The sequence below is a fragment of the Aulonocara sp. 'chitande type north' Nkhata Bay genome, linkage group LG23, assembly GCF_057382095.1.
Source record: "Aulonocara sp. 'chitande type north' Nkhata Bay isolate Kocher_YH1m ecotype deep benthic linkage group LG23, A_spYH_male_GT1.1, whole genome shotgun sequence".
NCBI lineage: Eukaryota > Metazoa > Chordata > Actinopteri > Cichliformes > Cichlidae > Aulonocara > Aulonocara sp. 'chitande type north' Nkhata Bay.
Genome location: NC_141365.1, coordinates 1,755,331 through 1,772,055, shown reverse-complemented (window position 1 = coordinate 1,772,055; position 16,725 = coordinate 1,755,331). Strand labels below are relative to the sequence as shown.

The window sequence follows — 16,725 nt, the reverse complement described above, 5'->3', positions numbered from 1 at the left end:
TAATGTATTTAGCACCATAAAATTATTTAAAAATATATCTTTCTTCTTTTTTCTTTCTTTTTCTTTTTAAGAAAAAGAGACAAAATGCATTCTGGGTAATATGGGAAGCGCTACATCAAAAATGGCGGCGTCCTCATCCGCAGGACGCGTTTTGACTCTTTGCAAGCAGTTTCAAAATGTCTTTAGGATATCCTCAGCGACAAACGCGCGACAGGGCGCTGTTAGTTCGGCCAAATGCCAGACTTCTCTTCTCAGGTAAGAGATCAGTTTAATGCATTCCCCAAAACGGAACAATAATGTGGGTTAACAACGACACATTCAAAGCTGTCGGTCAACAGCTCAGCAGTCCCTGTTTGCGCAAAGATGCCAGTGATTGTTTACAGCAAAGTCAAAGAGACAGGTTTTCTTTATTACGGTGAGGTAGAAACCCCGAGTTCCCATGTTGATGTACTCAGTGGACATTTATGGTTTTATGGCTGTATTTAAGACTGAAGTGAGATTTTGACTGCTGTGATCGTGGGGTCTCCATTATGTCCCATCAATACACAGCTGTTAACTATACGTGTGAAAAGTAAGTCACAGCCTAAAGACCAACTGACAGGTCAGTGATGTTTTAGGACAGAAGAGGCTCCAAAGAACTTCAAATGATCCAAAGTCTTATTTGACGTTAAAGAGCTTAACACCAAAAATATCTGCCTGGGATTAAACCAGAAAGTGCTGAAATGTAACACTTAAATTTCAAGATGGAATTCCCTGAATTCAGTTTTTGTTGTTTGGGGTTTTTTTTAATTGCGGAAAAATAATTTACCTGCTTCGGCATTTGTTATCAGGCTTACTGTGTGCACTTTCTTCATGTTCAACAGGGAGAAGTCTCCCATTGTCACCCCATCCTGGAGCAATCCCATCAGCTCTCCAGGTCAGCATCGAGCTCTGCACACAACCATCAGCAGGAGAGGACTAGAGGAGTTCTTTGATTCACCTGAGAACTGGGGAGAGGCCAATGTGAAGTCAGGTAAAATATTACAGCACGCAAAGAGAACATTGTCTGCAGGTTTGATTGTAGTTTGAATCAACCTGAATATGTTCATTTTATTTGCACCTGAATGTAGATCAGTGTAAACACAATCTGCTAAACACTATTTATCAGCACAATTTGTTAAAAAGTATAGTAAATACTGTTTAACAAATTGTTTGTGGTCAGATGTGTGAGTTTAGAGTGACATGATCATTTTACTATTGCACTAACGAGGTTGTTATAACTTCTTGCACTATTAGGCGCACCGTGGACTGCCAAACAACTGAGAACAAAGAGCAACGAGGACTTGCACAAACTCTGGTGAGCTGTGTGGAAATGAAGCGTCTCAGTGGAAACATTTAAAACATTTAGCGGCGTGTAACCCTCTGATTGTGTCTCAGGTATGTCCTGCTGAAAGAAAAGAACATGCTGCTCACACTTGAACAGGAAGCAAAAAGGCAGAGGGTCCAGATGCCAAGTCCAGAAAGACTAAGAAAGGTTCGTCTCATGCTGAGCTGATAGCTGACACGATGTAGGTGCCAATGATTATATGAGGCTTTCTCCCCTCCCAGGTTGAGCGGTCCATGATCAGGCTAGAGACGGTGGCGAAGGAGAGAGAGAGTGCACTGCGTCTGCTGCAAACAGGACAAGAGAAAGGCCGACCAGGAGCCTGGAGGAGGAACATATTTGGATATGTGTACTGGTGAGGGCAGTCTTGCATATCAGACCTACATGGGAAAAAGATATGTCATACCTTTATCATATGGTGATGGGGAAACGGCCTGTTTGCAGGACATAGTAGGTCCATATAAACACATGTGGTCCAAGCTTTGTTACACATATTTCATTCTCAGATTGAGCCTGAAAAATATTATCAGTGTTTTCTTGGATTGAAAAATAAAATAAAGAGTATTTACCAAGAAACCAGTTTAAGCTGCTTTCAGCTCTGCGATATGCTGCTTGATCCTGCTGGAAGCAGTCATCAGAAGATCAGCATATTGTTGTTATAAAGGGATGAAATGATCAACAACTATACTCAGCTAGGCTGTGGCATTTAAATAGCCCCCACACATCATACCACCACCACCATCAGCCTGAACTGTTGATCCGAGGCAGGATGGATCCAGGATTTCATGTTGTTTATACCAAATTTGGACTATTGTCTGAATGTTGCAGCAGAAATGAAATCTCATCAGACCAAACAATCTTTTTCCAATCTTCTGTTGCCCGGTGCTGGTGAGCCCTTGTGAATTGTAGCCTCAGTTTCCTGTCTGACAGGAGCGGCAATCCATGCGGTCTGCTGCTGCTGTGGCCCACCTGATCCTAGGTTCAGATATGCTCTTCTGTATGCCTTGGTTCTAACATGTGGTGATTTGAGTTACTGTTTCCTTCCTATTGGCTTGAAACAGCCTATCAGTTCTCCCCTGAAACCACCAGGCTATTGTTTGGACAGAGAACTGCCACTCATTGGACAAATTTTCAGCAGTTTTGAACTACTTGGAGCAGCCAATCTGGCACTAACAACCACGTCACGCTCATCTTAACCTTGCCGCAATGCGATTGGCTTAAAGCGCTTCGAGTGCTCAGAGTAGAAAAGCACCACGTAAGCACCCGTCCATAGTTGTGGTAATGAGCAGCTGAACCGATTCATCCTTGGCAAAGCTAATTTGAGACTTTTATTGGACGCCCTGTAATCTCATTGATTTATTTCCTCCACAGGTATCGATTCAAAGAGTATGCTATTCCCTGGTACATGAACAGACGATACAAGCGCAAGAGGTTCTACACACCCAAGTTTGTTGAACCACATATAAGGTAAGACCAGTGTATGCAATATCATGTACATTTTTAAGTACGTGATACTTTTCTTACAAAGGATTTTACTTCCTTTCTCCTTCAGGCTGCGTATTGAGAATTACCTTCGGGAAAGGGCAAGGAATGAAAACTTAAAGAAGAGACGTCTCACCAAGTTACAGGAGAGGTTCCCCCAGATTAAAGCTCCTGCATCCTGAAAATGTGGATCTGACTAGTGTGAATCAGCTCATCAAATAGCCATGGATGGACTGAAACTGTTGTATGACCACCTTTCATGTGATCTCAAAGATAAATTATGTAAGATGGCTCTAAAGTGTGCCGCTCTCTCTATTTGACCCCGACTCCGGTGTTCTTTACGCTCCTGTATGAAAACCCTCAGAACTGAAGTAACCAGTGGGCTATTGAGACTACAGCACTCAGTTAATCATTAAAAAAAAAACAACTTTATTTGTAAAAGACCACATGAAGCCAATGACAAGCAAGACTGAAAATTAAATACAGATTTGAGTTAATACCAGTAAGCACAGGTAGGAACGGACTGGCCTTTACCTGTGACGACTTGACCTGCTACATAGGAAGAAAAAAAAGGTTCATGAACGAGACGATATTCACGTCAAACTAACAGGTTGTTTTTCCAAATACATCCTAATCATCCCAAGTTTACCATATCAGCATTCTGCACAAATCATTTTGGCTTCTGTACTCTGTCGTTTTGATCAGAAACTTGACTTTTTGATTCGAGGTTCCCACCAACAACTTACAGATAAGGCAACCGGCCGACTTTCAGGGAGCTCTCAGAGGAGCTGAAATTGCAGATGTTTGTTTTCTACAGCAAATCCCAGACAGGTGTATGGACAAACTCTGTTTTAAAAACAAGTCGTACAAAAATAAAACAGCGAGGTGTTCCTGAGTCTGGGTCAGAGGGGGGAACCATTCACGACGTTGAGCTTGCAGTGAAAAAGACGATGAGGATCGGGGGTCAAATCAAGGGCACTTCCTGTCCACGCACTGCTTTCCTCCCTCCTCATACTCCTGTTTGGAGATCCACATCTGCTGGAAGGTTCCCTGGAGGATGCAAGAAAAATGTTTAAAAGACTCTGAAAACACTTTAGTGCCTTTAATGTGGTACAGACATGAAGTCATTTTGTGTGTCCTTACCAGAGATGCCAGGATGGAGCCTCCTATCCAGGCGCTGAACCGGCGCTCCACTGTAGTGCTGTTTGCTATCAGCTTCAACCTCATACTCTGCAAAAGCACGCGATTAAAGATCTCTCAAAAAATGATGAACAAAATGTAGCAAATTTAAAATGGAAAGACAAACATTGCAGTACATCACTGACTAAAGCTAAAGATGGTACTGATAAAAACATATTTAGTGACATGCTGGCACTGGCTGATACTCACCGGAGGGGTTTTCTGGGAGAGTTCTCTGTTCAGTCGGTCAGTGAAGCCCTGAATGAGCGTGTTTCCACCAGTCACCACCACACTGCCATACAGACCCTTGGATAACAGTCACAGGTCAGTAAGTGGGGTTGTAGGGTTTAGGCACAGATACGAAGCACAAAAACTACTCAGATTACATAAAACGGTGTTTCTGAAAAGAAAATCCAGTTGAACGAGGTGCTTACAGGCCGGATGTCGATGTCGCACATTCCCACACTTGTTGTCACGACGTGGCCAACTCCTAGCATGGTGTTCCCAGACAGTCCCTAAAAGCGATCAAACACAAATGTTACATTCATAAATAAAAACATTTGACCACCTCAGAGCAATATACATTTAATCACCAGCGCCGTTCATTCATCCGGGACCTGCTGAGTAAAACTCACCTTAGCATTGGAGGGGTCAAACAGCCCCTCTGGGATCTTCAGCCTCTCTGCTCCAAAGTCACAGTTGTAGCCATTGGGCAGCTCATAGTGCACTGTGGGCATCTGGGCAGCAACCCTGATGAACAAAAGAAAAGGGGGGGGAAGTACTGAAATGTATCATATCGATCTATGTGTGAGTAAACATCTCTGGTTCTAATGTGACTCTTTTTCTAGTACAGCGTTAGAGTGAATCTGTTAAACTGAAGTACAGGATCAAACCACTCTCACTGTTCATCATATGGAGAGTCTGACACCTGCAGCACTGATGCCTGGAAGTCCTGGATTACACACTGGAAGAAAAAGACACACTTTCATTACCAAACATGTAATTATTATTACTGTGCTGCCGAGTTTGCTGCTTACATTACACATGTAGTTGTGCCAAGAGCGGGTGACTTGAGGTAGTTTCTCCTTTTTCTTCCAACTGGCTTGGGCTCCCTCCCGCACTGGATCCTGTATGGACAAACCCCCCCACTGTGGTTAGACTCATGGCAATAAGGGCTTGAACCCAGTAATGTGGCAATGATGTGTAGAAAAGCCATGCGTGGTAAATGTTGAGCAAAGTTAATCATTTAACATTCATCAAATGAAACAATCACTCCCACAGATCGTACCTTCGATGCAATCATGTAGGGAGGGATTATCTCCACATTTAGCTCCTGAAACAGCTCCCTGCACTGCATGCTCATGAAGTCTCCAGCCAGGGGCGACTTGACGATGCCTGTTGAGAGTGAAAGAGTAACGCAACTTCAATGACACGGTAACTTTGTAGGCACCGTAACACATATCATTTAAAAGCACTCAAAGACCGTAATGTGACTTCAGTAACACCCCATTTATCATTTTCTACAAAGACTGCACAGTAACAGTGACCCTGAATGGATCACTCCCATTCCTGCTGGATTTTGTCCTCAGCATAATTAATAAATCTGGTCTTATTAACTAATGAATAAAACCTGACTTTGCTTTTCTATTTGTCAGATATCCTGTTCTTCATTTATCTTTAGAAAGACAGTAAACAAAAAAGGCCACAGAAAACTTTTGTGAATGTAGTGAAAGAGGACACGCAGAGTGCTGCTGTGACAGAAAACAATGCTGCTTAGGAAAATGTTAGATGGACACACGATCCGCTGCAGCAATCCCTGAAGGAAGGAGCCCAAAGGAGGAGGAGGGCAAGTACTTGACCAATCAGAAACGTTCACAGTAAATCCTGCTCCCAGTCTCACGATACCTTTGCAAAATAATCTCCCACAGTTCAAAAACATGCATGTTATGTTAACGGTCCATCCATCAGCCCTGCGACAGGCTGGTAACTTGTCCAAGGTGTACCCGCCTCCTGCGTTACGGCAGCTGGGATTGGCTCATCACAGCAAGCTGAGCTCTTCTGGTCAAACTGCAGTCCCTTTATGATTTTATGATGTGTATGTTACAATAGCTTCTCACCTTGCTGCAGAACATAGCCGTCGTGCACTGGAATTGCAGTAGTGTGTGTTGCACCACTGTCTAGAACCAGGCCTGTAGACCGCCCATTGGCAAAGCTTGTATGTTTAAAGTTAAAGAAATATGTGGTTTAAAGTCCAGCAGATGGCATGAAATTTCATCAGAGCTGTCTGTGATGATTAACTGAACGCACTGCTTTAGTGTCCGTCCTGGATGACGTGAAACAGTAAAGGATACGCAGAGAGCACGGCTGACTTGCAAAGGAAGAAGGCAGGAATGTTGTAATGCTCAAACATCAGCTCTGTTAGTTTCTCTCTCTTTGCTCGTGTGTTCCACTGCAAACACAGAACAGAAGTTAGCCCACTTACAACAAATCACTGCCAGATACACACAGATACCTGCAGATGGTGATGAGGGCAAGGACAGGAAACACACTCTTCACATGGCGCTGAGCTCAAATAGCTCAGATGTTAACATCAATGTGTCACATATTTATTTTTAAACAGAGCAGCAAATCAAACCGATTAATTTTTTGAGACTCAAAAGTTAACTCACCGACGCCTCTGACATGAGCACGGGGTGCAGGCTGGGTTCAGACTTGAAGTGCATCTTGTACGTGTGATCCAGAATAGCCTGGAAACTGTCCCAGTCCTCAACTAGAGGCAGAGTTAAGAGAAAACAAATGAAGGGCCTGGTAACTGCCAAACACCTCTGAAATCTTTTTTTATGTCACCGTACCTACATTAAAACATATGACAAAGCAATCACTTGTGCATAGAATAAGGTAGCCAAAACCATTTACATTTCATATGAAGAGCTGCAGCTTTTTGTTAACATTTACTAGTTTAAATTAAAAGACGTGAATATCAATCGTGGCTCAAGAGTTGGCAGTTCGTCTTGTAATCGGGCAGTCTCGGTCGTTGTGTCCTTGGGCAAGACACTTCACCCGTTGCCTGGTCAGAGGGGCTGGTGGCGCCAGTGTCCGGCAGCCTCGCCTCTGTCAGTGCGCCCCAGGGTGCCTGTGCCATCACCAGTGTGTGAATGTGTGTGTGAATGGGTGGATGACTGGGTGTAGTGTGAAGCGCTTTGGGGTCCATAGGGACTAAGTAAAGCACTATACAAATACAGACCATTTACCATAAGCAAATAACAGCAACGTTGTCATGCTAAGGCTTTGCAGTCTCTGTGGATACAGACCTCAAAAAGCCCCTTCATCAACACTATCATGTGTGTTGGGTCAGATGGTGGAGAAATTGGAGCAATTATAATTTTTTTTAGATAATAATTTGAGCACCAGGCACCATTTTTCCAGGTTAGCCCTCTAAGGGAGACTCTGGTCCCACTGTGCTCTTCTGCTGCAATTAAGATTTGTGTCACACTCATCTCTAAATAGCCTGAGAAACTCCAGTGGACCAGATTCTGATGAGCATCAGCAGCTAGGTCAGTGCACTGGGGCACTTGCCATCACTAATACTTTGGGTAAATGCTTTAAAAAGTGTCAACACCATCAGTGGACTGCAATCACTTAATACTTTAACTGGCAAAAGCCATTTATTATCTGTGAATCAAGCCACTACAAACAAACATGGCCATTACAATTTTTAGTTGTCCAACAGTCCAAAACCCAAATATAGAAGCAAACTGCTGCGATGTTAGAGCCTGAAATGGCTTAGTTAAATGAATTATATGAAAAAAAACTAACAGTAACTTTATGTCACTTCTGATACTAATAAATGTTCAAGTAAGTAAATCTGAAAACTAAGTAAAGGGCATTTAGGGCAAATGAATAATTGTTTCACCCAAAGAACAATCAAAAGATCAGTCGATGACGTGAACAACCATAAACTGCAAATATCTGAAATTTCTAATAAGGAAAGAAAACTGTTCAGCTGACCAGAACATAAAAACGAACCTCTAAAGCTTAGTCCGCTCCAGCATACAAACACCATCGCAGAAGAGCCAAATCACCAATTTAGTCTTTTTTAAACCAGTTTAGTTCATTTACAGCCCTGCTGCTCACTGGGGAACCAGACCAACAGCAGCAGCAACAGCCCTGGTTGGTGACCGTTAAACTGAAATCCAAAGTTTTTCAAAATAAGCCCAAACACAGTTTGGGTTATTCCGCACATGCCCCGTTATGACACAGACACTGCAGTAAACCACAGATTGCAGAGGGCTTGGCTTCCATCAGGAGAACACTGCACACCACAGCTGATGCTGATGAGCTGCCTTGAGCTTCAAATAATCTCATTAATATTCATGATGCGCTCCAGTCATATATATATATACGTCAGCCAGGGTTTAACGAGCTCGCCAATGAAGTCGTTGTCAGACCAAAACAGACTAATTATGGATTTGGATCAAGCAGGCCAGATTATACACATTCACATTTGCATCAGAGATCAAAACCTGTTCCGTGTTTTCCAACAGCTCTTCTTCCCATTTATTTAAATCCTTTTTTACAACATACATATGAAAAGATCAAGGCCAGTCTTTTATGTACAGGTGAAAAAAGTCCTATTCTCCAATCACTTGGACTAAACGCTTACTCATGCCATTCTTGAGCGGAGACATGACCTCCATGTTCTCTCTGGGTACCCTCAGCTGATTGGTATCAATATAGTAGGTGGTGCCGCTCTGCTTGCCCTTGTCACCATCAGTCTCCATGGGTGTGCTGCCATCCTCTCGGTCAAGAGTCACACCTATTACTGTGGGAAAGTCCGCCTGAGATGGGACAAAAGAAACAAAACACACCAAATTACAGGTTAAGGCTGTTTGCAAGAGCCTGATTTCGGACCAGCATAACAACAGAAATTCACAAAAACTCCTTTCACAAAGTTAGTCATCCTCCTTTGCAGTGAGTGAATGAATTGACATTTTTGTGGAACACTGAGGTGCCATAATGTGATGCAATCCCTCCTGAATTATGAAGACAAACAGTTGGGAAATTTTCAAAAGTACCTGATTTGAATCTGGCCGTTTTTGACCAGTTTATTATGCAAAAACTGTATTTACAGTGTCTAGCTAAATGCTGAGAGGATTTTCAGAAGAAGAGGGTTATGTCAAAAGCAGAAAGAAAAAACATCTTTTAAATGGTAGAATTTGTGCTTGCATATAATCTGCTGATAGGCGATTAGTGTCCATCTGTAATGTCTTACATTTATTCACACAAGATTCATTTTATCCCTCAGGACTTGCACGTAAACCAGAGGAAACAGAAAAAGGAAGTATTCTGGAATAATCTGAACTCAATTTATGCCTCCTGCCTCCAAGGTGACTCCAACCCTGATTTCTCATCATTGCCGTTCCCCCAGAGGGATGTTGAAGATGCACAGAGGAAGAAAAGACACGTTGTTAATAAGGTCATTCAAGTGAGCCACTTACCTTGGGACAGTCTTCTCCTGCGTAGCCAGCTCTTACAGAATAAGAGCCAATGTCAAACACCAATGCTCCCACCTCATCTGCAGAAATAAGGGAAGGGCTGCGATTGAACATTTTTCGAATGAAGTTATGCACAAAATATGGGGGAACATTTTATTCCTGTAATTTGTACACAATGCGGGCAAAAGTATTGGGCTACACATCTTAATCTTTGAGTTCATGCATTTTCACTGCCACAGGTTTATAACATCAAGCTCCCAGCCATGCAGCCTTCATAAAATCTGTAAAAAAAAACATGGGTCTTTGTAAAGAACTTATTGATAAATTAGACAGCAAATTATTTGAGACGTTCAACAATCTCTCCCAGAGTGATTGCAGTCAATGCACATCAGACTGCAACTGTTTGCAGAAAGGTTGCCACCAACAAGGTGAGATGTGCCTCCTTATTGATAGTATTCCCAGAATATTTTAATTTATTTAATAAAAGATTTATATTTAGTGTCACTGGATCGATACAATATCCCCACGCAAAACATCGCAATACTATGCTGTATCAATCTTAAATAATCATTAACCTCCTAAGACCCTAACTCTTCCACGGCATGCATTTTTGATTTCTCTTTGATATTTGGGCTGATTGGGATCCAATGAATGTAAAAAATATATATAAATTACTAGAATTTTTTTTTACCTGATTTTTTGTTTCTAAGAAAAATGAGAACCATATATGAGGATATTTGTTTAAAATTTCGACAGAACAGTAGCAGTATAATGTCCTCATGAGTGGATTTCAGGCCCTTGTAGAGCAAAATTGAGTATTTTGGTCTAAATAACCCAAAATGTGATGTCTTCATATGTGGACGCCAGGTCCTAAGAGGTTAAATACATTGAAGCTATCTATAAAGTGAGGTATCAAATACAAATTATATTACTTATATGTGTATATGCGTGCATGTGCGTTGTTTGTTGTTGTTTCTGTTCTTTTCTCCTCCCTCACCCAGGCAGCTGTCCCCACCTGTATGAAGACTGCCACCATCATCCCAGTCCCCAAGAGCTCTGCTGTGACAGCCAGTAGCCATCATGCCGATCGTCACGAAATGCTTTGAGAGGCTGATTATGGCCCACATCAAAGCCACCATCAGAGTCACTTCAGACCCACACCAGTACGCCTACCGGAAGAATCGATCCACAGAAGATGCCATCTCTTCTGTGGTTCACACCACCCTCACCCACCTGGAGCAGAAGAATTCCTACGTCTGTTTGCTCTTCATGGACTTCTTCTCCGCTTGCAATACAATTATCCCGCAGACACTTGTTGACAAATTACTGACCCTGGGACTGAGCTCCTCTCTTTGTAACTGGGTCCTGGACTTCCTGACCAACAGACCGCAGTCTGTGAGGATCCACAACGTCTCCTCATCTTCCAGAGTCCTCAGCACTGGCTCCCCTCAGGGCTGTGTGCTAAGTCCCCTCCTGTTCACGCTGCTTACATATGACTGCTCACCCATCCATCCAAGCTGTGTTATTATAAAGTTTGAGGACGACACAGCTGTGGCTGGTTGCATCACAAACAATGATGAGACCAGCTACAGGAAGGAGGTGGAACACTTGGAGGACTTTTGCAGGAAAAACAATCTCTGCTTGAATGAGAAGAAGACGAAGGAGATGGTTGTGGATTTCAGGAGGGGAAGACACACACCCCTGCACGTTGGAGGATCTGCAGTCGAAGTAGTACCCAGCTACAAGTACCTGGGTACGTACCTGGATAGCAACCTCACCTTGAAAAAAAACACTTCCAGCCTGATCAGGAAGGCTCACCAGAGCCTCTACTTCCTGAGGAGGTTGAAGCGTGCGGGAATGGAGAGCTCAGTCCTCATCTCCTTCTACAGATGTGCGGTGGAAAATGTTCTGTGCTCTGGCATCAACGTGTGGCACAGAAACTGCACTGTGGCAGAGAGGAAAGCTCTACAGAGGGTGGTGAAGGCTGCACAGAGAGTTGTCGGAGGCAGCCTCCCAACCGTCACAGACATATACACCTCCAGATGAATGAAGGACCCCACTCACCCAGCACATACATTCTTTGTCCCCTCAGGCAGGAGGCTGAGGAGCATTAAATACAAAACCAGCAGACTGAGAAACAGCTTCATTCCAGAAGCTGGGAAACTTCTCCATGCATAATGGACAAGAACTGTTATTGTAGCACCTTAACCACTACTGACACTGTCACTTTATCAATGCTGGTCATCATGCCCTTTGCTGCTAAAGTATTTATTTACACCTATATTTATACCCACACTCTATACTGGTACTCAGCTTGTTGCACTCTACTTATAATATTATTTATTGTATTGTCTTATTAGCTCCTTGAATCCTTTCTAAGCATCTTACTATAAGCCGCATGCGTCACTAATGAAAAGGTCTATTCGGTACCTACACGTTTATAACAACTGACACCGGCTACCCGGAGGAACTATGAAGTTATTCTCTGTAAAACACAGGAACGACAGGATGGGTCATCAGTATGTCTTTGCAGGGTCTTTGTATTGGGTTTATCGCGATGAGAGCCTCGGTATCGTCATAACTACCGTTATTTTTACCGTTACATAACATAAACGGTATTTGTTCGTGAGCTCGGCAAGCCCATTTTCATTCATTTCCTTGCTAGCTAGACGACACCGGCTGAGTGACTTGTATAACACTTCACGTCTGCACGACTAAGCACCTGTGATATCTATATATTTGAACAGCCCTAAACACATGAGAATTAAAATGGACACAAGACTATATCGCTGACCAACTACGAAGCAGAACTTTAGCATAGCTAGCATAACGAGCTAACTAGCTACAAAGCTGGCTAGCTCCAACCAGGGACAACGTGGACGACAGTTGTGTATAAAATCAGCATATTATCATACTCACCACCACCGTACACTCCACCACTCATCCTCTAAGTTATAACGACAGTAACTTTAACAATATATGTTATTACAGGAGAAACACAACCACAAAGCGATTAATCACAACAAAGGAAATCTGCTAGCATGCATCAGTCCAACAAAGCGGGCTCCACAGTGCTTCGAGACAGCTGTCCAATCAGAGAGCAGCAATTCTCAGTACTTCCGTTTCCACGGTGATAGTCGGAAGTGACTGCGAGTACTTCCATGCTTTGGAGTGGACGTGGCCCTGAGGATTTCATATCGACGTGAGTTAAAACTCGTCATAAGTGTCTCAAATGTAACTTTAAAGATTAAAAATCGATGCACGGATCGTGCACGTGCAGACTTGATGAGTACACGCTGGTGTTGGTGAATGAAAAGTGGAGGACCTTGAGTCACGGTCACGGTCAGACTCAAAACATTGACTGTTCTAAGCGAGCATGTCCACGCTGAAAAAGCAGCAGCGCTGTTGTACGGACACGCTTATATTAGAAAATCGGAAATGCAATCCTTAGATTACACGTTATGCGTCATCATTGTCCAGCTTTTGCAGCTCAATCCAAGTTTTCCAGCCTCGTGTTTGTCCGGTGTTGGGTTAATTGCGCAAGCGCACGGTGGAAATGGTTAAGGAACTTGCTGGACAGTAGCAGAGTAGCCTCAGGAAAGGTGTTTATATAACTGTGCCTCTTCTCGATTTCTAATTACTAAAATACACTTTTTATGTAATATGTAGGTTCATACATGTCGCAATAGTGATGTTTACCATGTTATTAATTCAAAGTTAATATGAATATATCTTTGAAAGTTTTATCTTTTTATGGATTACTTATGAGGCCCAGTTGGCTCTTGTTTGTTAACAACCTGCAATATTAGACCAAGACAGTAACACTGGTTGTGCGATAAAAAGCATGTATTTTTGTTATTGATTAATTTAAATCAATTTGCTTTTTTTTTTTTCCATCCATAAAACATCAGAAAATTGGAGATAGCTCTGTTGTTTCAAGGTGGTATCATCAAAATGTTCCTTTGGCTAATAATGACACATCAATAAGATTATGTTTACTTTTTAAAGAGTATGAAACTTAGCACTTGTTAATTTTTTTTGCCTTAATGTTAGCTATAGGTTCATTGGTTGATTTATAGATTAATTAATGAGTTGAATTAGTTGTAGTAACAAAGTCAACACAGTCCGGTGGGTTACACATTCACCTAACAGAGTCTCTCTGAGACTTCGTCAGAAAGGCCACTCTTTACAAAAATCCGACAGCCAGCACTGCCTGCTGTGGTGACCCTTTGTGAATACAGGGAGCAGCTGAAGGTCGCTTCGTTAATAATAACGTCTTGCATTACAAGACCTACATTATGTTCACATTTTTATTTTTGTGGAAAGTTATGAAAAATAGCTCATTTTATTAGATCTAAATATTTAAAGCCAAATGTTAAATGTTGCAGTGAAGCTGGCGGCTCATCACGCTGTAGGGGAAAAATATCAAACCTTTTTGGGTCTTTTCAGCCTTTCAAATGTAGTTTAGGTTTTTTGCTGCCTTTATATAACTTTAAGCTCCATTGTTGTATGGAGGATTTAAGACATCTCTTTTAGGTCTAGAATGTAGTTTTCATTCCTTTTTTCACTTTAAAGCTGAAATGTCAATAATTATTTATGAATTCTCTTTAGTGCAAAATAAATTTTTAACTTTGCTTCCTTCCAGCACTCATGCAGCGCTGCACCACACTGACCCTTGCTCGGCACAGCAGGCTCCTCTTAAGAAGTAAATTTGCACTTGCCCAGTGCCAGCAGTCAGCAGCTATGTCAAGTCTCCTGATCAACCAGCCCAAATACGCGTGGCTCAAAGAGCTGGGTTTGTCTGAGGACAACCCAGGTGTTTACAACGGTAGCTGGGGAGGTAGTGGGGAGGTTATCACGTCATACTGCCCTGCCAACAATGAGCCGATTGCCAGAGTTACCCAGGCTACTTTGGCGGAGTATGAAGAGACTGTTCAGAAGACGAAGGAGGCTTGGAAGTTGTGGGCAGACATTCCCGCTCCTAAAAGAGCGGAGATTGTGAGACAGATTGGGGATGCATTGAGAAAAAAGATTAAAGTACTTGGAAGTCTGGTGTCACTGGAAATGGGCAAAATCTATGTTGAGGGAGTTGGTGAAGTTCAGGAGTACGTTGACGTCTGTGATTATGCAGTTGGTCTGTCTAGAATGATCGGCGGGCCCATCCTGCCTTCAGAGAGACCGGGTCACGCCCTCATTGAACAGTGGAACCCAGTCGGCCTGGTCGGCATTATCACCGCCTTCAACTTCCCCGTAGCTGTCTACGGCTGGAACAACGCCATCGCTCTGACCTGCGGCAACGTCTGCCTCTGGAAAGGAGCTCCGACCACTCCTCTCACAAGTGTTGCAGTTACCAAGATCGTGGCTGAGGTGCTGGAGCAGAACAATCTCCCTGGCTCAATCTGCTCCATGACCTGTGGCGGAGCAGATATCGGCACGGCCATGGCAAAGGATGAGCGTGTGGATCTGTTGTCCTTTACTGGCAGCACTTATGTTGGCAAGATGGTGGCCATGATGGTGCAAGAAAGGTTTGGGCGCAAGCTGCTGGAGCTCGGTGGCAACAACGCCATTATCGTGTTTGAAGATGCTGACCTGAATCTCGTGGTGCCCTCTGCCGTCTTCGCTTCCGTCGGAACCGCTGGCCAGCGCTGCACCACAACCAGGAGGTTGATGCTGCACGAGAGCGTTCATGACACAGTGGTTGAAAGCCTCGCCAAGGCCTATAAACAAGTCCGCATCGGAGACCCCTGGGACCCCAGCACCCTCTATGGTCCTCTGCACACCAAGCAAGCTGTCGAGCAGTACCTGGCTGCCATCGAGCAGGCAAAGCAGCAGGGCGGCACTGTGGTGTGTGGAGGAAAGGTGATGGACCGTCCTGGAAATTATGTGGAGCCCACCATCATTACAGGACTGGCTCATGATGCCTCTATTGTCCACACCGAAACCTTTGTCCCCATCCTGTATGTCCTGAAGTTCAAGACAGAGGAGGAGGCATTTGCCTGGAACAATGAGGTGAAGCAGGGTCTGTCCAGCAGCATCTTTACCAAAGATCTAGGCCGGGTTTTCCGTTGGCTTGGCCCCAGAGGGTCAGATTGTGGCATCGTAAATGTCAACATTCCCACGAGCGGAGCAGAGATCGGAGGAGCTTTTGGTGGGGAGAAACATACAGGCGGTGGAAGAGAGTCAGGCAGTGATTCATGGAAGCAGTACATGAGGCGCTCGACATGCACAATCAATTACAGCAAGGATCTTCCTCTGGCCCAGGGAATCAAGTTTGAGTGAGCCAGCCGGCTTTAAGCGTCGATGAGCCCCGAGGACAACACTAAATAGTTTGAATGGCCAAGTGAAATGCATGGTAATGCATTTGCATTCAGAAAGGTCAGCTTGTGTTTAGATCTGTCTCAGTCACATAGGATAAGTGTATCTGTATGAATGTAGTTTAAAAATATTCTGGATTTAAAACAGTTTCAGGAGTTTTTGTTCAAGGTTAAATTTTCCCCCAAATGTGTGCACCTTTCTACAAGCACTTAATGAAGTTTGGCTAATCGATCAATTACAATCGTTACATTTTGGAAGAAAAACTAGACAAAGTTGTAAATGTGTCGATCATTGCAGTTCACCATTAACAGAAATGTTGCGTAGTCAACACTGGCTGTTTTGCACCCAGTTAACACATGAATATACTGTAATTTCTATAATACACAGTATTTTCCAGGCAACCAAACAACAATAAAAGGCAATGGGTTGACATGTGTACTGTCTGTGGATATTTCGTATTTTAATGCTTTCACTGAGAGAACCCAAGTGCAATAGTCAAATCCCAGTAAAATTTGGATCATGAACATATATCTTCTTCTTTAAACAAATAATGTGTGCTGTAATAATTTCCATGTTCGACATGCACTGACAAGGAAGTTACTCCCGTGACTTGGGCCTGTCCTGGAACACAGACGCTCAGTTAGATTTGGATGGGGGGTTAGAGGCCAGGTCAGTGCCTTTTTGGCTCTTTGGTTTATAATAAACAACCATGAAATTGTTCTTCAGTGGAAAAAGCGTTGTCGGTGCATTTTTCCCACGCTGGGCGAAAAGGTGACTGGGAAAATCTCTCTGCAGGTACACATCAGTGTAATGTCCAATAAAGGCCAGGTTTTGTGAAAAAGTTGGAAAGAGATGATCAAAGTTATTAGCCTGTTGCATTTTAATGTGACT

At 43.2% G+C, this 16,725-nt stretch overlaps 3 protein-coding genes across 4 annotated transcripts; 2 read left to right on the top strand and 1 right to left on the bottom strand.

Annotated features, from left to right (window-relative positions):
* The first annotated feature begins 94 nt into the window (after nt 1-94).
* Nucleotides 95-4,790, top strand: mrpl47 (mitochondrial ribosomal protein L47). Its single transcript, XM_086284624.1, has 7 exons — nt 95-255; nt 864-1,012; nt 1,276-1,336; nt 1,417-1,513; nt 1,588-1,718; nt 2,735-2,830; nt 2,916-4,790. The coding sequence occupies exons 1-7, from the start codon at nt 101-103 to the stop codon at nt 3,025-3,027; spliced, it is 801 nt and encodes a 266-aa protein (XP_086140750.1). The 5' UTR covers nt 95-100; the 3' UTR covers nt 3,028-4,790.
* On the bottom strand, nt 3,255-12,683 carry actl6a (actin-like 6A). 2 transcript variants are annotated; one of them, XM_086284621.1, is made up of 14 exons: nt 12,439-12,683; nt 9,523-9,800; nt 8,688-8,862; nt 6,694-6,794; nt 6,376-6,473; nt 6,142-6,236; nt 5,313-5,419; nt 5,062-5,151; nt 4,927-4,988; nt 4,660-4,774; nt 4,459-4,539; nt 4,235-4,330; nt 3,989-4,075; nt 3,255-3,895 (listed from the first exon to the last, which is right to left on the bottom strand). In XM_086284621.1, the coding sequence occupies exons 2-14, from the start codon at nt 9,631-9,633 to the stop codon at nt 3,815-3,817; spliced, it is 1,299 nt and encodes a 432-aa protein (XP_086140747.1). In that variant the 5' UTR covers nt 9,634-9,800; nt 12,439-12,683; the 3' UTR covers nt 3,255-3,814. The 2 variants fall into 2 exon arrangements, with proteins under 2 accessions (XP_086140747.1, XP_086140748.1); XM_086284622.1 differs by having other exon boundaries at nt 9,523-9,599; nt 12,439-12,679.
* aldh7a1 (aldehyde dehydrogenase 7 family, member A1) lies at nt 12,605-16,270 on the top strand. The gene is made up of 2 exons (XM_086284619.1): nt 12,605-12,721; nt 14,165-16,270. The coding sequence occupies exon 2, from the start codon at nt 14,170-14,172 to the stop codon at nt 15,796-15,798; it is 1,629 nt and encodes a 542-aa protein (XP_086140745.1). The 5' UTR covers nt 12,605-12,721; nt 14,165-14,169; the 3' UTR covers nt 15,799-16,270.
* Nucleotides 16,271-16,725: the final 455 nt, after the last annotated feature.